This window comes from Pleurodeles waltl, chromosome 4_1 (assembly GCF_031143425.1).
Source record: "Pleurodeles waltl isolate 20211129_DDA chromosome 4_1, aPleWal1.hap1.20221129, whole genome shotgun sequence".
NCBI lineage: Eukaryota > Metazoa > Chordata > Amphibia > Caudata > Salamandridae > Pleurodeles > Pleurodeles waltl.
Genome location: NC_090442.1, coordinates 288,739,362 through 288,763,971, shown reverse-complemented (window position 1 = coordinate 288,763,971; position 24,610 = coordinate 288,739,362). Strand labels below are relative to the sequence as shown.

Here is a 24,610-nt window from a genome sequence, read left to right as displayed (position 1 = left end):
CCTAGAAAATTAGATTCCTGCAACTACAAGAAGAAGGACTGCCTAGCTGAAAACCCCTGCAGAGGAAGACCAGAAGACGACAACTGCCTTGGCTCCAGAAACTCACCGGCCTGTCTCCTGCCTTCCAAAGATCCTGCTCCAGCGACGCCTTCCAAAGGGACCAGCGACCTCGACATCCTCTGAGGACTGCCCCTGCTTCGAAAAGACAAGAAACTCCCGAGGACAGCGGACCTGCTCCAAGAAAAGCTGCAACTTTGTTTCCAGCAGCTTTAAAGAACCCTGCAAGCTCCCCGCAAGAAGCGGGAGACTTGCAACACTGCACCCGGCGACCCCGACTCGGCTGGTGGAGATCCGACACCTCAGGAGGGACCCCAGGACTACTCTGATACTGTGAGTACCAAAACCTGTCCCCCCTGAGCCCCCACAGCGCCGCCTGCAGAGGGAATCCCGAGGCTTCCCCTGACCGCGACTCTTTGAACCTAAAGTCCCGACGCCTGGGAGAGACCCTGCACCCGCAGCCCCCAGGACCTGAAGGACCGGACTTTCACTGGAGAAGTGACCCCCAGGAGTCCCTCTCCCTTGCCCAAGTGGAGGTTTCCCCGAGGAATCCCCCCCTTGCCTGCCTGCAGTGCTGAAGAGATCCCGAGATCTCTCATAGACTAACATTGCGAACCCGACGCCTGTTCCTACACTGCACCCGGCCGCCCCCGCGCTGCTGAGGGTGAAATTTCTGTGTGGACTTGTGTCCCCCCCGGTGCCCTACAAAACCCCCCTGGTCTGCCCTCCGAAGACGCGGGTACTTACCTGCAAGCAGACCGGAACCGGGGCTCCCCCTTCTCTCCATTCTAGCCTATGTGTTTTGGGCACCACTTTGAACTCTGCACCTGACCGGCCCTGAGCTGCTGGTGTGGTGACTTTGGGGTTGCTCTGAACCCCCAACGGTGGGCTACCTTGGACCAAGAACTAAACCCTGTAAGTGTCCTACTTACCTGGTAAACCTAACAAAAACTTACCTCCCCCAGGAACTGTGAAAATTGCACTAAGTGTCCACTTTTAAAACAGCTATTTGTCAATAACTTGAAAAGTATACATGCAATTTTGATGATTTGAAGTTCCTAAAGTACTTACCTGCAATACCTTTCGAATGAGATATTACATGTAGAATTTGAACCTGTGGTTCTTAAAATAAACTAAGAAAAGATATTTTTCTATACAAAAACCTATTGGCTGGATTTGTCTCTGAGTGTGTGTACCTCATTTATTGTCTATGTGTATGTACAACAAATGCTTAACACTACTCCTTGGATAAGCCTACTGCTCGACCACACTACCACAAAATAGAGCATTAGTATTATCTCTTTTTACCACTATTTTACCTCTAAGGGGAACCCTTGGACTCTGTGCATGCTATTCCTTACTTTGAAATAGCACATACAGAGCCAACTTCCTACATCAGGCAACTTACAACTTCCTACTTCCACAATCTCTTGCCAAAAACAACAGTACATACATTACATGGCTGGATGGTTGTAAGGAAATGCCTCCTTGGCATGGTTACCCCCTGACTTTTTGCCTTTGCTGATGCCAAGTTATGATTTGAAAGCACTAGTGTTCTTTCCCTAACCTGTACTTTTGTTTCCACAATTGGCACACCCTGGCATCCAGGTAAGTCCCTTGTAACTGGTACCCCTGGTACCAAGGGCCCTGATGCCAGGGAAGGTCTCTAAGGGCTTCAGCATATCTTATGCCACCCTGGGGACCCCTCACTCAGCACCGACACACTGCTTGCCAGCTTGTGTGTGCTGGTGGGGATAAAATGACTAAGTCGACATGGCACTCCCCTCAGGGTGCCATGCCAACCTCACAGTGCCTATGGCATTGATAAGTCACCCCTCTAGCAGGCCTTACAGCCCTAAGGCAGGGTGCACTATACCATAGGTGAGGGCATAAGTGCATGAGCACTATACCCCTACAGTGTCTAAGCAAAACCTTAGACATTGTAAGTGCAGGGTAGCCATAAGAGTATATGGTCTGGGAGTCTGTCATGCACGAACTCCACAGCACCATAATGGCTACACTGAAAACTGGGAAGTTTGGTATCAAACTTCTCAGCGCAATAAATGCACACTGATGCCAGTGTACATTTTATTGTAACATACACCCCAGAGGGCACCTTAGAGATTCCCCCTGAAACCAGACCCGACTTCCAGTGTAGGCTGACTACTTTTAGCAGCCTGCCACACACCAGACATGTTGCTGGCCACATGGGGAGAGTGCCTTTGTCACTGTGGCTAGTAACAAAGCCTGTACTGGGTGGAGGTGCCTCTCACCTCCCCCTGCAGGAACTGTAACACCTGGGGGTGAGCCTCAAAGGCTCACCCCCTTTGTTACAGCACCCCAGGGCACTCCAGCTAGTGGAGTTGCCTGCCCCCTCCGGCCACGGCCCCACTTTTGGCGGCAAGGCCGGAGGAGATAATGAGAAAAACAAGGAGTCACTGGCCAGTCAGGACAGCCCCTAAGGTGTCCTGAGCTGAGGTGACTCTGACTTTTAGAAATCCTCCATCTTGCAGATGGAGGATTCCCCCAATAGGATTAAGGATGTGTCCCCCTCCCCTCAGGGAGGAGGCACAAAGAGGGTGTAGCCACCCTCAGGGCTAGTAGCCATTGGCTACTAACCCCCCAGACCTAAACACACCCCTAAATTCAGTATTTAGGGGCTCCCCAGAACCTAGGAAACTAGATTCTTGCAACCTAAGACGAAGAAGGACTGCGGAGCTTCAAAACCTGCAGAGAAGACTGAGACACCAACTGCTTTGGCCCCAGCTCTACCGGCCTGTCTCCCCACTTCAAGAAAACTGCAACAGCAACGCGTTCCACAGGTCTAGCGACCTCTGAAGCCTCAGAGGACTACACTGCATCTAAAAGGACCAAGAACTCCGGAGGACAGCGGCTCTGCTCCAAAGAAGAAACATCTTTGCAACAAAGAAGCAACTTTGAAACGACACACGTTTCCCGCCGGAAGCGTGAGACTTTGCACTCTGCACCCGACGCCCCCAGCTCGACTTGTGGAGAACCAACACTACAGGGAGGACTCCCCGGCGACTGCGAGCCCGTGAGTAGCCAGAGTTGACCCCCCCCAGAGCCACCACAGCGACGCCTGCAGAGGGAATCCAGAGGCTCCCCCTGACCGCGACTGCCTGCTTCTAAGAACCCGACGCCTGGTAGGGACACTGCACCCGCAGCCCCCAGGACCTGAAGGATCCGACCTCCAGTGCAGGAGCGACCCCCAGGTGGCCCTCTCCCTTGCCCAGGTGGTGGCTACCCCGAGGAGCCCCCCCCCCCCCCCCTTGCCTGCTTTGCTGAAGAGACCCCTGGGTCTCCCATTGAACTAAATTGCAAACCCAATGCCTGTTTGCACTCTGCACCCGGCCGCCCCTGTGCCGCTGAGGGTGCACTTTTTGTGCTGAATTGTGTCCCCCGCCCGGTGCCCTACAAAACCCCCCTGGTCCGCCCTCCAAAGACGCGGGTACTTACCTGCTGGCAGACTGGAACCGGGGCACCCCCTTCTCTATTGAAGCCTATGCGTTTTGGGCACCACTTTGACCTCTGCACCTGACCGGCTCTGAGCTGCAGGTGTGGTTTCTTTGAGGTTGCCCTGAACCCCCAACGGTGGGCTACCTTGGACCCAACTTTGAACCCTGTAGGTGGTTTACTTACCTGCAAAACTAACAAACACTTACCTCCCCCAGGAACTGTTGAAAATTGCACTGTGTCCAGTTTTAAAATAGCTTATTGCCATTTGTGTGAAAACTGTACATGCTATTTTGCTAATTCAAAGTTCCTAAAGTTCCTAAGTGAAATACCTTTCATTTAAAGTAATGTTTGTAAATCTTGAACCTGTGGTTCTTAAAATAAACTAAGAAAATATATTTTTCTATAACAAAACCTATTGGCCTGGAATTGTCTCTGAGTGTGTGTTCCTCATTTATTGCCTGTGTGTGTACAATAAATGCTTAACACTACCCTCTGATAAGCCTACTGCTTGACCACACTACCACAAAATAGAGCATTAGAATGATCTCTTTTTGCCACTATCTTACCTCTAAGGGGAACCCTTGTCCTCTGTGCATGCTATTTCTTATTTTGAAATAGTGCATACAGAGCCAGCTTCCTACAATGGTGATCATATATTATGATGACTGTATTGTGCTGTCCATTAGGAAAAGCAAAATAAATTTTGTTGCTTTTGCACAGCCATATCAAACCTATCTCAGAAGGAAGGTTGATGAAGTAGATTGATGCATTCAACTATGTTATGCCAAACCCAAATGTACCCAGAGAACATTCCACTCAGATGAAAGGATGCAGTGTCCTTTGATAATTTCCCACTATCACATATTTGTAAGGCTGCTACATGGACTTAAATCCACACTATTACTAAGCATTGTTCTCAATGTCATCTGCCCACAAACCACACACTTGCTCTTTAGTTTGTGCACCGCATGCATTATACAGCTCTGTTCGCTGCACACGGAAAATGTTACGTCAGCAAACGGTTTGCAGCCTGGTGAACTGTAGATTTAAGTGTCCTGTCTACCTCCCTGGAAGCAAGCGTAGGCTGATTTATGGACATTATATTTTATTTTTACTCTGGCAATTCTAATTGTTTTCATTAGTAAATGGGTATCTGGGATCTATAGCCAACAGCATAGGTCAGCCCGTTTTCAGATGAAGATATCTTGCCGATTGTATGCCAAAAGTAAGTTTTTTCCAGTGCTCTTGTAGACAATCACTAAAATGTAGAGGGTGATGGGTGTGTCTCACTTGATCAAGAGTTCTTCTAAAAAAAAAAGAAAAGGGAATGGCTAGCACCCTCCACTCGTGGACCCCCTGAGGTGTAGAATTAATTCAGCTAGTCACTTATTCTCATGCAGTTTAACAAGTTTTAAAAGCCAGGTTTTCTTTTGTAGGATCCTCCTAATGAAGGATGAATCTGTGCTTAAGCACCTCTTGCAGCAGGAGGCAAAGAAAAAAGAATCTGTACGACTAGCTGAAACAAAGATGTCGAAACTATGTGAACAGATGCAGGCTACTGAAAAGATTCTTTCTGCAAATAGGATATTTCTGAAAAAGCTACAAGAGCAAGTAAGTCTCAAATATGTTTGAACTTGAGTGCATAGCCCAGAAAATGTTGTGTATAGCTGGAAACCTGAAAAATAAAAACAGGCTCTGATCTGTTAAAACATTTGTAAACTGTTTAGATACATTTACTGCATTGATCTGTTAATGCCATGGTTGGCATCAAATACAAAAGTACAAAAGTGTTGATATTGTCTTTGTTAATGACTTGTTTATAATATTCCAAAGTTGGTATATTTAAAAAAAAAAAAATGTAAGTAGTATTGTAGAACTTGTAGCACTTCATTCTCCTCATAATTTCCAAAAGTGCTCGAATTTGCTTATAGTCACGTTTCATGGTTAATGTTTGTGGCTGATAATAGGATATGTTGTGAGAGGTGTGTAAAGGGCAAATACATGCTTTAAACTTATTAGGATGATTGTCTGCGCATAAACATTAGATGTCAGGGTGAGAATCCATTAAGTCTGCTTGGCTGGCATATGTTCGAGATGTTTGGTGTACTTCAGCTGACTAACTGGTTGAATAATGTGTGGATCACATAACCTACTGAGAGTAAAGACTGACCTATACCATAATTCACTTGGGGAGAACTGGGACAGTCCTGCTAGGCAGTGTGTAGTCCCACTCATTTTGATTGCAGCAGGGGTCCTGCTCATTAGATGAGCTAGCAATTTTCGTTTCTGAAGCCAGGGTTTGGCATCTGGTGGCTGTGCTGGCACTTATCCATAAATGGTACAAAAGCTGAACATGCCTCTCTCCCCATAAAGACCTTCCCTACTGAAGACTACTGAAAGTATAAAACTTGTCAAAGGCTCCCAAGCACTGATCTACACTTAAACATGTGTGAGTGCATGTTCAATGGCATGTGTAGCTGTAGATACGTGTGCTTTGCAAAAGTCCACCATCTAGTATTGGGCTTTGAGTGTTACAAGTTGTTTTTCTTCTAAGAATTTTTTTGAGTCACAAGATCGAATTGACTCCCCCTCTCCTTTGTTACATTGTTTTCAGACGTGCTTTCGCTTGCTCCGGTGGATCTCAGTTTGGTATCTTATGAACTTTATTCTAACTTTCTATCAGCGTCTGTATAGTTTTGATTGCATTTTCTACTTTTTATAGTCCATCCGATTTCAATCATCTGAGCCGATTACATGCCCCTAGGGGCGACCTCGCTCTTCTTGGGCCTACTTTGATACAATTTAGTCGAACGATGTTAGGCTAATGGAACGAACACCATTTCGCTTCTGTCCTCAGTATCCCGCCAAATTTCTCTACACCAACCAGCATTTGGTGTGTAATCTCTGCCTGTCTCTGGAACACAGAGAGGAGACTTGCGACGCCTGTAGATCGTTTCGATCAAAGAAGACTCTTTGGGACCAATGAGCTCGTTGATTGGAGATGGTGTCCAAATCGACAGAAGACACACCTGAGGAGCACATGCAGGAAGAAGTAGGACATAGCACAGCTGTCTCCATTACAGATTCAGACTCGGATTGAGACTCTGTCGACAGTCAGTCCATACCACCGGTGCAGTACATGACTACATCAGCCCCATCACCGCAAACAAAGCCAATTAAGACTCCTGCATTGGTCATCTGTCCTCCACTGCCCTTCGGCCATGGTCGGAGGCGAAAAATGCATTCGGATGACTAATCTTCGGGTTCGGCACCGAAACAAAAGACCATAGTGCGTTTGCCACCGACTGAATAGACTGCTACATCTGTTTAGGTATCAAGCTGAAAAAATTGACATTTACACATCGGAGCCAACATTTTTGCTCCAAGTCAAGCATTCTGTGTCAAAACCTTTGGAATCGAAAACTGAGGAGTTATCTGCAGTACAAACTGTATTAGAGGTTGTGGATGCTAAGCAGCACAAACTTCACATATAGAAGGAAACAGGAAGGATCATAGCCTCTCCTCCTATAACAACTAAAATAAAAAAACTTTTTAAAAAACTACATTTCAGGGGACTTTGGATGCTGGGCCTAAGAAAGCCTTTAAAGAGAAGGAGAAAGAAAAGGCTACACAAACCCTCAGCCTTCACCACCACATTCTCCTTTCCTTCCTTCTATCCCACCACCACTCCTACACACTACACAGTTCTCTCATCAGACATCATCCGCATCACCTCATAGGGGTGACCTAAGTGATGTTCAAGAAGATGTAGACCCATGGGATCTATATGATCATGAGCCCATTCTCCATAATGACCCTGATTTATACCCAGCGAGGCCATCTCTCCCTGAAGATATCACTGCTTACAATCAAGTGATAGCTAGGGAAGCTGCGTATCACAACGTACAATTGCATACAGATCACATTGAAAAGGATTTTCTGTTTTGTACTCCTTGTGTGTAGATGTCAAAGTAATAATGTCTCCCTATGCTTCCAGGTATGCTTACATATGCTGCAGATCTTTTTAAGGAACCAGTCAAAGCAAGGATAATTACACCTAGAGTTGATTTTCTTTTTAATTAAGTACAAATCTTCACCCTCTGATCCAGTTTTTATTTGAACACGACTACCACCGGCCTCTATAGTTGTAGGTGAGGCAAGAAATGTGCCAATAGTCAGCCTACAGGAGAACTCCTCCAGACAACGAAAGTAAAAACAAATTTAGACGCAGCAGGTAAGAGTGGCTACTCAGGTTGCAAACCACTGGAGGATTGCAAATTCCCAGGCACTCCTGGCCAGGTACAGTAGGCCCCACTGGGATGAGATGGAAGAGATGTTGCAGTATCTTCCACCAGAACATCAGTAAAGAGGGCAACAAATAGTAGCAGAGGGACAGGCTATCTCTAATAAGGCAATTAGATGTGCTACTGATGCAGCTGATACAGCAGCAAGGGGGGTCAACACCAGCATAGTAATCGGGAGACATGCATTGTTAAGATGTTCAGGTTTTAAACCTGATATAAAGCAAGCTGTATTAAACATGCCCTTTGATAAGGAGCATTTATTTGGTCCAGAAGTGGATACTACTGGAGAAGCTTAAGAAAGACTCAAACAGCTGAGACTTGGGGAGCACTATACACCACACCCACTAGAGGCACTTTTCGTAGACCACAATTTGCAGATGGTTTCAAACCATCAGCCACAGACCCATCCACCTCACAAAAAAACTGGGATCACACTTCTATAACAGAGGTTCATTTAGAGGTTCTTACAGAGGATCTAATAATAGAGGAAGAGGTAAAACATCTGCTTCCAGAGGTTCTTCCACCTCAACAAAACAGTGACTTCCTACAAATCCCTACAGCGCATACATCTCCTGTGGAAGGAATACTAGTAAATTTGGTGTAAGGAAATGCCTCCTTGGCATGGTTACCCTCTGACTTTTTGCCTTTGCTGATGCCAAGTTACGGTTTGAAAGCGTGCTGAGGCCTGCTAACCAGGCCCCAGCACCAATGTTCTTCCCCGTAAACTGTACCTTTGTCTCCACAATTGGCACAACCCTGGCACCCAGTAAGTCCCTTGTAACTGGTACCCCTGGTACCAAGGGCCCTGATGCCAGGGAATGTCTCTAAGGGCTGCAGCATGTCTTATGCCACCCTAGGGACTCCTCACTCAGCACAGACACACTGCTTGCCAGCTTGTGTGTGCTGGTGGGGATAAAATGACTAAGTCGACATGGCACTCCACTCAGGGTGCCATGCCCACCTCACACTGCCTGTGGCATAGGTAAGTCACCCCTCTAGCAGGCCTTACAGCCCTAAGGCAGGGTGCACTATACCACAGGTGAGGGCATAGGTGCATGAGCACTATGCCCCTACAGTGTCTAAGCAAAACCTTAACAAAACCTTAGACATTGTAAGTGCAGGGTAGCCATAAGAGTATATGGTCTGGGAGTCTGTCATACACGAACTCCACAGCACCATAATGGCTACACTGAAAACTGTTGTAGGAAACTGGTGCTGTGCACATTGCTTGTTTCAGGGTGTCAAATGCCTGTTGGCATTCTACAATCCAGTTTACCTTCTTGGGCATTTTCTTGGAGGTAAGTTCTGTGAGGGGTGTCACTATGGATTCATAATCCCTTCACAAACCTCCTGTAGTACCCAGTCAAGCCAAGGAATGCCCTGACTTGAGTCTGGGTTTTTGGAGTGCCCAGTCCAGAATAGTCTGGATCTTGGGCTGGAGTGGCTGAACTTGGCCTCCACCTACAAGGTGTCCCAAGTAAACCACAGTTCCCTGCCCTATCTGGCATTTGGATGCTTTGATAGAGAGGCCTGCTGCTTGCAGGACCTTCAAAACCTTCTTCAGGTGGACCAGGTGATCCTGCCGGCTGGAGCTAAAGACAGCAATATCGTCAAGATAAGCTGCACTAAAGGACTCCAAGCCAGCAAGGACTTGATTCACCAACCTTTGGAAGGTGACAGGGGCATTCTTTAAACCAAAGGGCATAACCGTAAACTGATAATGCCCATCAGGTGTGGAGAATGCTGTCTTTTCTTTTGCTCCTGGTACCATTTTGATTTGCCAGTACCCTGCTGTCAAGTCAAAGGTACTTAAGTATTTGGCAGCACCTAGTTTGTCTATCAGTTCATCTGCCCTTGGAATGGAATGGGCATCTGTCTTGGTGACAGAATTAAGTCCTCTGTAGTCCACACAAATCCTCATCTCTCTCTTTCCATCTTTGGTGTGAGGTTTGGGGACGAAGACCACTGGGCTAGCCCAGGGGCTGTCAGAGTGCTCAATGACTCCCAATTCCAGCATCTTGTGGACTTCCACCTTGATGCTTTGCTTAACTTGGTCAGACTGTCTGGAAAATTTGTTTTTGACAGGCATGCCGTCTCCTGTGTCCACATCATGGGTACACAGGTGTGTCTGACCAGGGGTTAGGGAAAAGAGCTCAGCAAACTGTTGCAGGACCTTCCTACAGTCAGATTGCTGTTGGCCAGAGAGGGTGTCTGAGTAGATTACTCCATCAACTGAGCCATCTTTTGGGTCTGTGGAGAGGAGATCAGGGAGAGGTTCACTCTCAGATTCCTGGCCCTCATCTGTTACCATCAACAGATTCACATCTGCCCTGTCATGGAAGAGTTTGAGGCGGTTCACATGGATCACCCTTATGGGGCTCCTGCTAGTGCCTAGGTCTACCAGGTAGGTGACCTGACTTCCTTTCAAGCACTGGGTAAGGGCCACTCCATCTGTCCTGAAGTGCCCTGGGAGCCACAGGCTCCAGAACCCAGACTTTCTGCCCTGGCTGAAACTCCACCATAGCAGCCTTTTGGTCATACCACATCTTCTGGAGTTGTTGGCTGGCCTCAAGGTTTTTAATTGCCTTTTCCATGTACTCTGCCATCCTTGAACGTAGGCCTAGTACATAGTCCACTATGTCTTGTTTAGGCTCATGAAGAGGTCTCTCACAGCCTTCTTTTACAAGAGCTAGTGGTCCCCTTACAGGATGGCCAAACAGAAGTTCAAAGGGGGAAAACCCTACTCCCTTCTGAGGCACCTCTGTAGGCGAAAAGCAGACATGGCAAGAGGACATCCCATCTCCTTTTGAGTTTTTCAGGGAGCCCCATGATCATGCCTTTCAATGTCTTGTTAAATCTTTCTACAAGACCATTGGTTTGTGGATGGTATGGTGTGGTTGTAGGAAGTTGGCTCTGTATGTGCTATTTCAAAGTAAGGAATAGCATGCACAGAGTCCAAGGGTTCCCCTTAGAGGTAAGATAGTGGCAAAAAGAGATAATACTAATGCTCTATTTTGTGGTAGTGTGGTCGAGCAGTAGGCTTATCCAAGGAGTAGTGTTAAGCATTTGTTGTACATACACATAGACAATAAATGAGGTACACACACTCAGAGACAAATCCAGCCAATAGGTTTTGTTATAGAAAAATATCTTTTCTTAGTTTATTTTAAGAACCACAGGTTCAAATTTAACATGTAATATCTTGTTTGAAAGGTATTGCAGGTAAGTACATTAGGAACTTTGAATCCGTTCAATTGCATGTATACTTTTCAAGTTATTGACAAATAGCTATTTTAAAAGTGGACACTTAGTGCAATTTTCACAGTTCCTGGGGGAGGTAAGTTTTTGTTAGTTTTACCAGGTAAGTAAGACACTTACAGGGTTCAGTTCTTGGTCCAAGGTAGCCCACCGTTGGGGGTTCAGAGCAACCCCAAAGTCACCACACCAGCAGCTCAGGGCCGGTCAGGTGCAGAGTTCAAAGTGGTGCCCAAAACGCATAGGCTAGAATGGAGAGAAGGGGGTGCCCCGGTTCCGGTCTGCTTGCAGGTAAGTACCCGCGTCTTCGGAGGGCAGACCAGGGGGGTTTTGTAGGGCACCGGGGGGGGGACACAAGCCCACACAGAAATTTCACCCTCAGCAGCGCGGGGGCGGCCGGGTGCAGTGTAGAAACAGGCGTCGGGTTCGCAATGTTAGTCTATGAGAGATCTCGGGATCTCTTCAGCGCTGCAGGCAGGCAAGGGGGGGGTTCCTCGGGGAAACCTCCACTTGGGCAAGGGAGAGGGACTCCTGGGGGTCACTTCTCCAGTGAAAGTCCGGTCCTTCAGGTCCTGGGGGCTGCGGGTGCAGGGTCTCTCCCAGGCGTCGGGACTTTGGATTCAAAGAGTCGCGGTCAGGGGAAGCCTCGGGATTCCCTCTGCAGGCGGCGCTGTGGGGGCTCAGGGGGGACAGGTTTTGGTACTCACAGTATCAGAGTAGTCCTGGGGTCCCTCCTGAGGTGTTGGATCTCCACCAGCCGAGTCGGGGTCGCCGGGTGCAGTGTTGCAAGTCTCCCGCTTCTTGCGGGGAGCTTGCAGGGTTCTTTAAAGCTGCTGGAAACAAAGTTGCAGCTTTTCTTGGAGCAGGTCCGCTGTCCTCGGGAGTTTCTTGTCTTTTCGAAGCAGGGGCAGTCCTCAGAGGATGTCGAGGTCGCTGGTCCCTTTGGAAGGCGTCGCTGGAGCAGGATCTTTGGAAGGCAGGAGACAGGCCGGTGAGTTTCTGGAGCCAAGGCAGTTGTCGTCTTCTGGTCTTCCGCTGCAGGGGTTTTCAGCTGGGCAGTCCTTCTTCTTGTAGTTGCAGGAATCTAATTTTCTAGGGTTCAGGGTAGCCCTTAAATACTAAATTTAAGGGCGTGTTTAGGTCTGGGGGGTTAGTAGCCAATGGCTACTAGCCCTGAGGGTGGGTACACCCTCTTTGTGCCTCCTCCCAAGGGGAGGGGGTCACAATCCTAACCCTATTGGGGGAATCCTCCATCTGCAAGATGGAGGATTTCTAAAAGTTAGTCACTTCAGCTCAGGACACCTTAGGGGCTGTCCTGACTGGCCAGTGACTCCTCCTTGTTTTTCTCATTATTTTCTCCGGCCTTGCCGCCAAAAGTGGGGCCTGGCCGGAGGGGGCGGGCAACTCCACTAGCTGGAGTGTCCTGCTGGGTTGGCACAAAGGAGGTGAGCCTTTGAGGCTCACCGCCAGGTGTGACAATTCCTGCCTGGGGGAGGTGTTAGCATCTCCACCCAGTGCAGGCTTTGTTACTGGCCTCAGAGTGACAAAGGCACTCTCCCCATGGGGCCAGCAACATGTCTCGGTTTGTGGCAGGCTGCTAAAACTAGTCAGCCTACACAGATAGTCGGTTAAGTTTCAGGGGGCACCTCTAAGGTGCCCTCTGGGGTGTATTTTACAATAAAATGTACACTGGCATCAGTGTGCATTTATTGTGCTGAGAAGTTTGATACCAAACTTCCCAGTTTTCAGTGTAGCCATTATGGTGCTGTGGAGTTCGTGTTTGACAAACTCCCAGACCATATACTCTTATGGCTACCCTGCACTTACAATGTCTAAGGTTTTGTTTAGACACTGTAGGGGTACCATGCTCATGCACTGGTACCCTCACCTATGGTATAGTGCACCCTGCCTTAGGGCTGTAAGGCCTGCTAGAGGGGTGTCTTACCTATACTGCATAGGCAGTGAGAGGCTGGCATGGCACCCTGAGGGGAGTGCCATGTCGACTTACTCGTTTTGTCCTCACTAGCACACACAAGCTGGCAAGCAGGGTGTCTGTGCTGAGTGAGAGGTCTCCAGGGTGGCATAAGACATGCTGCAGCCCTTAGAGACCTTCCTTGGCATCAGGGCCCTTGGTACTAGAAGTACCAGTTACAAGGGACTTATCTGGATGCCAGGGTCTGCCAATTGTGGATACAAAAGTACAGGTTAGGGAAAGAACACTGGTGCTGGGGCCTGGTTAGCAGGCCTCAGCACACTTTCAATTGTAAACATAGCATCAGCAAAGGCAAAAAGTCAGGGGGCAACCATGCCAAGGAGGCATTTCCTTACACAACCCCCCCCCCCCCCAAACGAAAGAGGATGAGACTAACCTTTCCCAAGAGAGTCTTCATTTTCTAAGTGGAAGAACCTGGAAAGGCCATCTGCATTGGCATGGGCAGTCCCAGGTCTGTGTTCCACTATAAAGTCCATTCCCTGTAGGGAGATGGACCACCTCAACAGTTTAGGATTTTCACCTTTCATTTGCATCAGCCATTTGAGAGGTCTGTGGTCAGTTTGAACTAGGAAGTGAGTCCCAAAGAGGTATGGTCTCAGCTTCTTCAGGGACCAAACCACAGCAAAGGCCTCCCTCTCAATGGCACTCCAACGCTGCTCCCTGGGGAGTAACCTCCTGCTAATGAAAGCAACAGGCTGGTCAAGGCCATCATCATTTGTTTGGGACAAAACTGCCCCTATCCCATGTTCAGAGGCATCAGTCTGCACAATGAACTGCTTAGAATAATCTGGAGCTTTTAGAACTGGTGCTGAGCACATTGCTTGTTTCAGGGTGTCAAAGGCCTGTTGGCATTCCACAGTCCAGTTCACTTTCTTGGGCATTTTCTTGGAGGTGAGTTCAGTGAGGGCTGTCACAATGGATCCATATCCCTTCACAAACCTCCTGTAATACCCAGTCAAGCCAAGGAATGCCCTGACTTGAGTCTGGGTTTTTGGAGCTACCCAGTCCAGAATAGTCTGGATCTTGGGTTGGAGTGGCTGAACTTGGCCTCCACCTACAAGGTGGCCCAAGTAAACCACAGTTCCCTGCCCTATCTGGCATTTGGATGCCTTGATAGAGAGGCCTGCAGATTGCAGAGCCTTCAAAACCTTCTTCAGGTGGACCAGGTGATCCTGCCAGGTGGAGCTAAAGACAGCAATATCATCAAGATAAGCTGTGCTAAAGGACTCCAAGCCAGCAAGGACTTGATTCACCAACCTTTGGAAGGTGGCAGGGGCATTCTTTAAACCAAAGGGCATAACAGTAAACTGATAGTGCCCATCAGGTGTGGAGAATGCTGTCTTTTCTTTTGCTCCAGGTGCCATTTTTATTTGCCAGTACCCTGCTGTCAAGTCAAAGGTACTTAGAAATTTGGCAGCACCTAATTTATCAATGAGCTCATCAGCTCTTGGAATTGGATGGGCATCTGTCTTGGTGACAGAATTGAGCCCTCTGTAGTCCACACAAAACCTCATCTCTTTCTTTCCATCTTTGGTGTGAGGTTTGGGGACTAAGACCACTGGGCTAGCCCAGGGGCTGTCAGAGCGCTCAATTACTCCCAATTCCAGCATCTTGTGGACTTCCACCTTGATGCTTTCTTTAACATGGTCAGATTGTCTAAAGATTTTGTTCTTGACAGGCATGCTGTCTCCTGTGTCCACATCATGGGTACACAGGTGTGTCTGACCAGGGGTTAAGGAGAAGAGTTCAGGAAACTGTTGTAGGACTCTCCTACAATCAGCTTGCTGTTGGCCAGAGAGGGTGTCTGAGTAGATCACTCCATCTACTGTGCCATCTTTTGGGTCTGATGACAGAAGATCAGGGAGAGGTTCACTCTCTGCCTCCTGATCCTCATCTGTTACCATCAACAGATTCACATCAGCCCTGTCATGGAAGAGCTTAAGGCGGTTCACATGGATCACCCTCTTGGGGCTCCTGCTTGTGCCCAGGTCCACCAGGTAGGTGACCTGACTCTTCCTTTCTAGTACTGGGTAAGGGCCACTCCATTTGTCCTGGAGTGCCCTGGGAGCCACAGGCTCCAGAACCCAGACTTTCTGCCCTGGTTGGAACTCAACCAGTGCAGCCTTTTGGTCATACCAAAACTTCTGGAGCTGTTGGCTGGCCTCAAGGTTTTTGGTTGCCTTTTCCATGTACTCTGCCATTCTAGAGCGAAGGCCAAGTACATAGTCCACTATGTCCTGTTTAGGCTCATGGAGAGGTCTCTCCCAGCCTTCTTTAACAAGGGCAAGTGGTCCCCTTACAGGATGACCAAACAGAAGTTCAAAGGGTGAGAATCCTACTCCCTTCTGTGGCACCTCTCTGTAAGCGAAAAGCAGACATGGCAAGAGGACATCCCATCTCCTTTTTAGTTTTTCTGGGAGCCCCATGATCATGCCTTTTAATGTCTTGTTGAATCTCTCAACCAAGCCATTAGTTTGTGGATGGTATGGTGTAGTGAATTTATAAGTCACTCCACACTCATTCCACATGTGCTTTAGGTATGCTGACATGAAGTTGGTACCTCTGTCAGACACCACCTCCTTAGGGAAACCCACTCTGGTAAAGATACCAATGAGGGCCTTGGCTACTGCAGGGGCAGTAGTCGACCTAAGGGGAATAGCTTCAGGATACCTGGTAGCATGATCCACTACTACCAGGATATACATATTTCCTGAGGCTGTGGGAGGTTCTAGTGGACCAACTATGTCCACACCCACTCTTTCAAAGGGAACCCCCACCACTGGAAGTGGAATGAGGGGGGCCTTTGGATGCCCACCTGTCTTACCACTGGCTTGACAGGTGGGGCAGGAGAGGCAAAACTCCTTAACCATGTTGGACATATTGGGCCAGTAGAAGTGGTTGACTAACCTCTCCCACGTCTTGGTTTGTCCCAAATGTCCAGCAAGGGGAATGTCATGGGCCAATGTTAGGATGAACTTCCTGAACAGCTGAGGCACTACCACTCTCCTAGTGGCACCAGGTTTGGGGTCTCTGGCCTCAGTGTACAGGAGTCCATCTTCCCAATAGACCCTATGCGTTCCATTTTTCTTGCCTTTGGACTCTTCAGCAGCTTGCTGCCTAAGGCCTTCAAGAGAGGGACAGGTTTCTTGTCCCTTACACAGCTCCTCCCTTGAGGGTCCCCCTGGGCCTAAGAGCTCAACCTGATAAGGTTCAAGCTCCAAAGGCTCAGTTCCCTCAGAGGGCAGAACTTCTTCCTGAGAAGAGAGGTTCCCTTTCTTTTGCTGTGTTGTAGTTGGTTTCCCAACTGACTTTCCTGTTCTCTTGGTAGGCTGGGCCATTCTTCCAGACTCCAGCTCTACTTGTTCACCCTGTGCCTTGCATTGTGCTCTTGTTTTCACACACACCAGTTCAGGGATACCCAGCATTGCTGCATGGGTTTTTAATTCTACCTCAGCCCATGCTGAGGACTCCAGGTCATTTCCAAGCAGACAGTCCACTGGGATATTTGAGGAGACCACCACCTGTTTCAGGCCATTGACCCCTCCCCATTCTAAAGTAACCATTGCCATGGGATGTACTTTTCTCTGATTGTCAGCGTTGGTGACTGTGTAAGTTTTTCCAGTCCGGTATTGGCCAGGGGAAACCAGTTTCTCTGTCACCATGGTGACACTGGCACCTGTATCCCTCAGGCCCTCTATTCTAGTCCCATTAATTAAGAGTTGCTGTCTGTATTTTTGCATGTTAGGCGGCCAGACAGCTAGTGTGGCTAAATCTACCCCACCCTCAGAAACTAGAGTAGCTTCAGTGTGGACCCTGATTTGCTCTGGGCACACTGTTGATCCCACTTGGAGACTAGCCATACCAGTGTTACCTGGATGGGAGTTTGGAGTGGAACCTTTCTTGGGACAGGCCTTGTCTCCAGTTTGGTGCCCATGCTGTTTACAGCTATGACACCAGGCCTTTTTGGGATCAAAGTTTTTACCCTTGTACCCATTGTTTTGTGAAGGGGCTCTGGGCCCACCCTCCTGTGCAGGTTTTTGGGGGCCTGTAGAAGACTCTTTACTATTTTTAGTTTTTGTTGTCTCATCACCCTTCCCCTGGGGAGTCTTTGTGACCCCTTTCTTTTGGTCACCCCCTGTTGAAGTCTTGGACACCCTTGTCTTGACCCAATGGTCCGCCTTCTTTCCCAATTCTTGGGGAGAAATTGGTCCTAGGTCTACCAGATGCTGATGCAGTTTATCATTGAAACAATTACTTAACAGGTGTTCTTTCACAAATAAATTGTACAGCCCATCATAATTACTTACACCACTGCCTTGAATCCAACCATCTAGTGTTTTCACTGAGTAGTCAACAAAGTCAACCCAGGTCTGGCTCGAGGATTTTTGAGCCCCCCTGAACCTAATCCTGTACTCCTCAGTGGAGAATCCAAAGCCCTCAATCAGGGTACCCTTCATGAGGTCATAAGATTCTGCATCTTTTCCAGAGAGTGTGAGGAGTCTATCCCTACACTTTCCAGTGAACATTTCCCAAAGGAGAGCACCCCAGTGAGATCTGTTCACTTTTCTGGTTACACAAGCCCTCTCAAAAGCTGTGAACCACTTGGTGATGTCATCACCATCTTCATATTTTGTCACAATCCCTTTGGGGATTTTTAACATGTCAGGAGAATCTCTGACCCTATTTATATTGCTGCCACCATTGATGGGTCCTAGGCCCATCTCTTGTCTTTCCCTTTCTATGGCTAGGAGCTGTCTCTCTAAAGCCAATCTTTTGGCCATCCTGGCTAACAGGAGGTCATCTTCACTGAGAGCATCCTCAGTGATTTCAGAAATGTGGGACCCTCCTGTGAGGGACTCACTATTTCTGACTAACACAGTTGGAGACAGGACTTGAGGGGTCCTGTTCTCCCTATTTAGGACTGGAGGAGGGACATTGGCCTCCAAGTCACTAATTTCTTCCTCTGTGATGTCATTATCAGAGGGGTTGGCTTTTTCAAACTCTGCCAACAGCTCCTGGAGCTGAATTTTGGTAGGTCTGGAGCCAATGGTTATTTTCTTTATATTACAGAGAGACCTTAGCTCCCTCATCTTAAGATGGAGGTAAGGTGTGGTGTCGAGTTCCACCACATTCATCTCTGTATCAGACATTATTTTGCTAAAAGTTGGAAGACTTTTTAAAGAATCTAACACTGTTTCTAGAATCTAATTTCAAACCTTTAACAAACTTTTTAAACTCTAAAAGACAATGCTAAACAGGGACTTAACGCACAAGGCCCTAGCAGGACTTTTAAGAATTTAGAAACATTTCAAATTGCAAAAATGAATTTCCAATGACAATTTTGGAATTTGTCGTGTGATCAGGTATTGGCTGAGTAGTCCAGCAAATGCAAAGTCTTGTACCCCACCGCTGATCCACCAATGTAGGAAGTTGGCTCTGTATGTGCTATTTCAAAGTAAGGAATAGCATGCACAGAGTCCAAGGGTTCCCCTTAGAGGTAAGATAGTGGCAAAAAGAGATAATACTAATGCTCTATTTTGTGGTAGTGTGGTCGAGCAGTAGGCTTATCCAAGGAGTAGTGTTAAGCATTTGTTGTACATACACATAGACAATAAATGAGGTACACACACTCAGAGACAAATCCAGCCAATAGGTTTTGTTATAGAAAAATATCTTTTCTTAGTTTATTTTAAGAACCACAGGTTCAAATTTAACATGTAATATCTTGTTTGAAAGGTATTGCAGGTAAGTACATTAGGAACTTTGAATCATTTCAATTGCATGTATACTTTTCAAGTTATTGACAAATAGCTATTTTAAAAGTGGACACTTAGTGCAATTTTCACAGTTCCTGGGGGAGGTAAGTTTTTGTTAGTTTTACCAGGTAAGTAAGACACTTACAGGGTTCAGTTCTTGGTCCAAGGTAGCCCACCGTTGGGGGTTCAGAGCAACCCCAAAGTCACCACACCAGCAGCTCAGGGCCGGTCAGGTGCAGAGTTCAAAGTGGTGCCCAAAACGCATAGGCTAGAATGGAGAGAAGGGGGTGCCCCGGTTCCGGTCTGCTTGCAGGTAAGTACCCGCGTCTTCGGAGGGCAGACCAGGGGGGTTTTGTAGGGCACCGGGGGGGGACACAAGCCCACACAGAAATTTCACCCTCAGCAGTGCGGGGGCGGCCGGGTGCAGTGTAGAAACAGGCGTCGGGTTCGCAATGTTAGTCTATGAGAGATCTCGGGATCTCTTCAGCGCTGCAGGCAGGCAAGGGGGGGATTCCTCGGGGAAACCTCCACTTGGGCAAGGGAGAGGGACTCCTGGGGGTCACTTCTCCAGTGAAAGTCCGGTCCTTCAGGTCCTGGGGGCTGCGGGTGCAGGGTCTCTCCCAGGCGTCGGGACTTTGGATTCAAAGAGTCGCGGTCAGGGGAAGCCTCGGGACTCCCTCTGCAGGCGGCGCTGTGGGGGCTCAGGGGGGACAGGTTTTGGTACTCACAGTATCAGAGTAGTCCTGGGGTCCCTCCTGAGGTGTTGGATCTCCACCAGCCGAGTCGGGGTCGCCGGGTGCAGTGTTGCAAGTCTCACGCTTCTTGCGGGGAGCTTGCAGGGTTCTTTAAAGCTGCTGGAAACAAAGTTGCAGCTTTTCTTGGAGCAGGTCCGCTGTCCTCGGGAGTTTCTTGTCTTTTCGAAGCAGGGGCAGTCCTCAGAGGATGTCGAGGTCGCTGGTCCCTTTGGAAGGCGTCGCTGGAGCAGGATCTTTGGAAGGCAGGAGACAGGCCGGTGAGTTTCTGGAGCCAAGGCAGTTGTCGTCTTCTGGTCTTCCGCTGCAGGGGTTTTCAGCTGGGCAGTCCTTCTTCTTGTAGTTGCAGGAATCTAATTTTCTAGGGTTCAGGGTAGCCCTTAAATACTAAATTTAAGGGCGTGTTTAGGTCTGGGGGGTTAGTAGCCAATGGCTACTAGCCCTGAGGGTGGGTACACCCTCTTTGTGCCTCCTCCCAAGGGGAGGGGGTCACAATCCTAACCCTATTGGGGGAATCCTCCATCTGCAAGATGGAGGATTTCTAAAAGTTAGTCACTTCAGCTCAGGACACCTTAGGGGCTGTCCTGACTGGCCAGTGACTCCTCCTTGTTTTTCTCATTATTTTCTCCGGCCTTGCCGCCAAAAGTGGGGCCTGGCCGGAGGGGGCGGGCAACTCCACTAGCTGGAGTGTCCTGCTGGGTTGGCACAAAGGAGGTGAGCCTTTGAGGCTCACCGCCAGGTGTGACAATTCCTGCCTGGGGGAGGTGTTAGCATCTCCACCCAGTGCAGGCTTTGTTACTGGCCTCAGAGTGACAAAGGCACTCTCCCCATGGGGCCAGCAACATGTCTCGGTTTGTGGCAGGCTGCTAAAACTAGTCAGCCTACACAGATAGTCGGTTAAGTTTCAGGGGGCACCTCTAAGGTGCCCTCTGGGGTGTATTTTACAATAAAATGTACACTGGCATCAGTGTGCATTTATTGTGCTGAGAAGTTTGATACCAAACTTCCCAGTTTTCAGTGTAGCCATTATGGTGCTGTGGAGTTCGTGTTTGACAAACTCCCAGACCATATACTCTTATGGCTACCCTGCACTTACAATGTCTAAGGTTTTGTTTAGACACTGTAGGGGTACCATGCTCATGCACTGGTACCCTCACCTATGGTATAGTGCACCCTGCCTTAGGGCTGTAAGGCCTGCTAGAGGGGTGTCTTACCTATACTGCATAGGCAGTGAGAGGCTGGCATGGCACCCTGAGGGGAGTGCCATGTCGACTTACTCGTTTTGTCCTCACTAGCACACACAAGCTGGCAAGCAGGGTGTCTGTGCTGAGTGAGAGGTCTCCAGGGTGGCATAAGACATGCTGCAGCCCTTAGAGACCTTCCTTGGCATCAGGGCCCTTGGTACTAGAAGTACCAGTTACAAGGGACTTATCTGGATGCCAGGGTCTGCCAATTGTGGATACAAAAGTACAGGTTAGGGAAAGAACACTGGTGCTGGGGCCTGGTTAGCAGGCCTCAGCACACTTTCAATTGTAAACATAGCATCAGCAAAGGCAAAAAGTCAGGGGGCAACCATGCCAAGGAGGCATTTCCTTACAGTGGTGAATTTGTAAGTCACCCCACACTCATTCCACATATGTTTCAGGTAAGCTGACATGAAGTCGGTACCTCTGTCAGAAACCACCTCCTTAGGAAATCCCACTCTGGTAAAAATACCAATGAGTGCTTTGGCTACTGCAGGGGCAGTAGTCGACCTAAGGGGAATTGCTTCAGGGTATCTAGTAGCATGATCCACTACTACTAGTATGTATTGGTTCCCTGAGGCTGTGGGAGGTTCAAGTGGACCCACTATGTCCACACCCACTCTTTCAAAGGGGACCCCCACCACTGGAAGTGGAATGAGGGGGGCCTCTGGGTGTCCACCTGTCTTACCACTGGCTTGACAGGTGGCACAGGAGACACAAAATTCCTTGACCCTCTGGGACATGTTGGGCCAATAGAAGTGGTTGACTAATCTCTCCCACGTCTTGGTCTGTCCCAAATGCCCAGCAAGAGGAATATCATGAGCTAAGGTCAGAATGAACTCCCTAAATCCCTGAGGTACTACCACTCTCCTAGTTGCACCAGGTTTGGGATCTCTTGCCTCAGTGTAAAGGAGTCCATCTTCCCAATAGACTCTGTGTTCCTGTTACTTCTCCATTGGACTCTTCAGCAGCTTGCTGCCTAAGGCCTTCAAGAGAGGGACAGGTTTCTTGCCCCTTAACCAACTGTTTCCTTGAGGGTCCCCCTGGGCCTAGGAGTTCAACCTGATAAGGTTCTAACTCCATGGGCTCAGTTCCCTCAGAGGGCAGAACGTCTTCCTGGGAAGAGAGGTTCTCTTTCTCTTGTTGTGTTGAAGCTGGTTCCCCAGTCTTCTTTCCTTTTCTCTTGGAGGGTTGGGCCCTTTTTCCAGGCTCCAATACCACTTTTTCACCCTGAGCCTTGCACTGTGCCCTTGTCTTGACACACACCAGTTGTAGGAAGTTGGCTCTGTATGTGCTATTTCAAAGTAAGGAATAGCATGCACAGAGTCCAAGGGTTCCCCTTAGAGGTAAAATAGTGGTAAAAATAGATAATACTAATGCTCTATTTTGTGGTAGTGTGGTCGAGCAGTAGGCTTATCCAAGGAGTAGTGTTAAGCATTTGTTGTACATACACATAGACAATAAATGAGGTACACACACTCAGAGACAAATCCAGCCAAAAGGTTTTGTTATAGAAAAATATATTTTCTTAGTTTATTTTAAGAACCACAGGTTCAAATTTAACATGTAATATCTTGTTTGAAAGGTATTGCAGGTAAGTACATTAGGAACTTTGAATCATTTCAATTGCATGTATACTTTTCAAGTTATTCACAAATAGCTACTTTAAAAGTGGACACTTAGTGCAATTTTCACAGTTCCTGGGGGAGGTAAGTTTTTGTTAGTTTTACCAGGTAAGTAAGACACTTACAGGGTTCAGTTCTTGGTCCAAGGTAGCCCACCGTTGGGGGTTCAGAGCAACCCCAAAGTTACCACACCAGCAGCTCAGGGCCGGTCAGGTGCAGAGTTCAAAGTGGTGCCCAAAACGCATAGGCTTCAATGGAGAGAAGGGGGTGCCCCGGTTCCGGTCTGCTGGCAGGTAAGTACCCGCGTCTTCGGAGGGCAGACCAGGGGGGTTTTGTAGGGCACCGGGGGGGACACAAGCCCACACAGAAATTTCACCCTCAGCGGCGCGGGGGCGGCCGGGTGCAGTGTTAGAACAAGCGTCGGGTTCGCAATGGAAGTCAATGAGGGATCAAGGGATCTCTTCAGCGCTGCAGGCAGGCAAGGGGGGGCTTCCTCGGGGAAACCTCCACTTGGGCAAGGGAGAGGGACTCCTGGGGGTCACTTCTCCAGTGAAAGTCCGGTCCTTCAGGTCCTGGGGGCTGCGGGTGCAGGGTCTTTTCCAGGCGTCGGGACTTAGGTTTCAGAGAGTCGCGGTCAGGGGAAGCCTCGGGATTCCCTCTGCATGCGGCGCTGTGGGGGATCAGGGGGGACAGGTTTTGGTACTCACAGTCGTAGAGTAGTCCGGGGGTCCTCCCTGAGGTGTTGGTTCTCCACCAGCCGAGTCGGGGTCGCCGGGTGCAGTGTTGCAAGTCTCACGCTTCTTGCGGGGAGATTGCAGGGGTCTTTAAAGCTGCTCCTTTGGATAAAGTTGCAGTCTTTTTGGAGCAGGTCCGCTGTCCTCTGGAGTTTCTTGTCGTCGTCGAAGCAGGGCAGTCCTCAGAGGAGTCAGAGGTCGCTGGTCCCTTTGGAAGGCGTCGCTGGAGCAGAGTTCTTTGGAAGGCAGGAGACAGGCCGGTGAGTTTCTGGAGCCAAGGCAGTTGTTGTCTTCTGGTCTTCCTCTGCAGGGGTTTTCAGCTAGGCAGTCCTTCTTCTTGTAGTTGCAGGAATCTAGTTTCTAGGTTCAGGGAGAGCCCTTAAATACTAAATTTAAGGGCGTGTTTAGGTCTGGGGGGGTTAGTAGCCAATGGCTACTAGCCCTGAGGGTGAGTACACCCTCTTTGTGCCTCCTCCCAAGGGGAGGGGGTCACATCCCTAATCCTATTGGGGGAATCCTCCATCTGCAAGATGGAGGATTTCTAAAAGTTAGTCACCTCAGCTCAGGACACCTTAGGGGCTGTCCTGACTGGCCAGTGACTCCTCCTTGTTGTTCTCATTATTTTCTCCGGCCTTGCCGCCAAAAGTGGGGGCCGGGGCCGGAGGGGGCGGGCAACTCCACTAGCTGGAGTGTCCTGCGGTGCTGTGACAAAGGGGTGAGCCTTTGAGGCTCACCGCCAGGTGTTACAGCTCCTGCCTGGGGGAGGTGTTAGCATCTCCACCCAGTGCAGGCTTTGTTACTGGCCTCAGAGTGACAAAGGCACTCTCCTCATGGGGCCAGCAACATGTCTCTAGTGTGGCAGGCTGCTGGAACCAGTCAGCCTACACAGATGGTCGGTTAAGTTTCAGGGGCCACCTCTAAGGTGCCCTCTGTGGTGTATTCTACAATAAAATGCACACTGGCATCAGTGTGCATTTATTGTGCTGAGAAGTTTGATACCAAACTTCCCAGTTTTCAGTGTAGCCATTATGGTGCTGTGGAGTTCGTGTTAAACAGACTCCCAGACCATATACTCTTATGGCTACCCTGCACTTACAATGTCTAAGGTTTTGCTTAGACACTGTAGGGGCACAGTGCTCATGCACTGGTACCCTCACCTATGGTATAGTGCACCCTGCCTTAGGGCTGTAAGGCCTGCTAGAGGGGTGTCTTACCTATACTGCATAGGCAGTGAGAGGCTGGCATGGCACCCTGAGGGGAGTGCCATGTCAACTTACTCATTTTGTTCTCACTAGCACACACAAGCTGGTAAGCAGTGTGTCTGTGCTGAGTGAGGGGTCTCTAGGGTGGCATAATATATGCTGCAGCCCTTAGAGACCTTCCCTGGCATCAGGGCCCTTGGTACCAGGGGTA

General features: G+C 48.8%; 1 protein-coding gene across 1 annotated transcript in view; it reads left to right on the top strand.

The window, feature by feature from the left end:
* ZFC3H1 (zinc finger C3H1-type containing) overlaps nucleotides 1-24,610 on the top strand; it is a 715,283-nt gene that overhangs the window by 168,455 nt on the left and 522,218 nt on the right. The window contains exon 13 of the mRNA XM_069228345.1: nucleotides 4,971-5,145. Within this exon, the coding sequence (XP_069084446.1) occupies nucleotides 4,971-5,145 (175 nt within the window). The remainder of the gene's footprint in view (nucleotides 1-4,970; nucleotides 5,146-24,610) is intronic.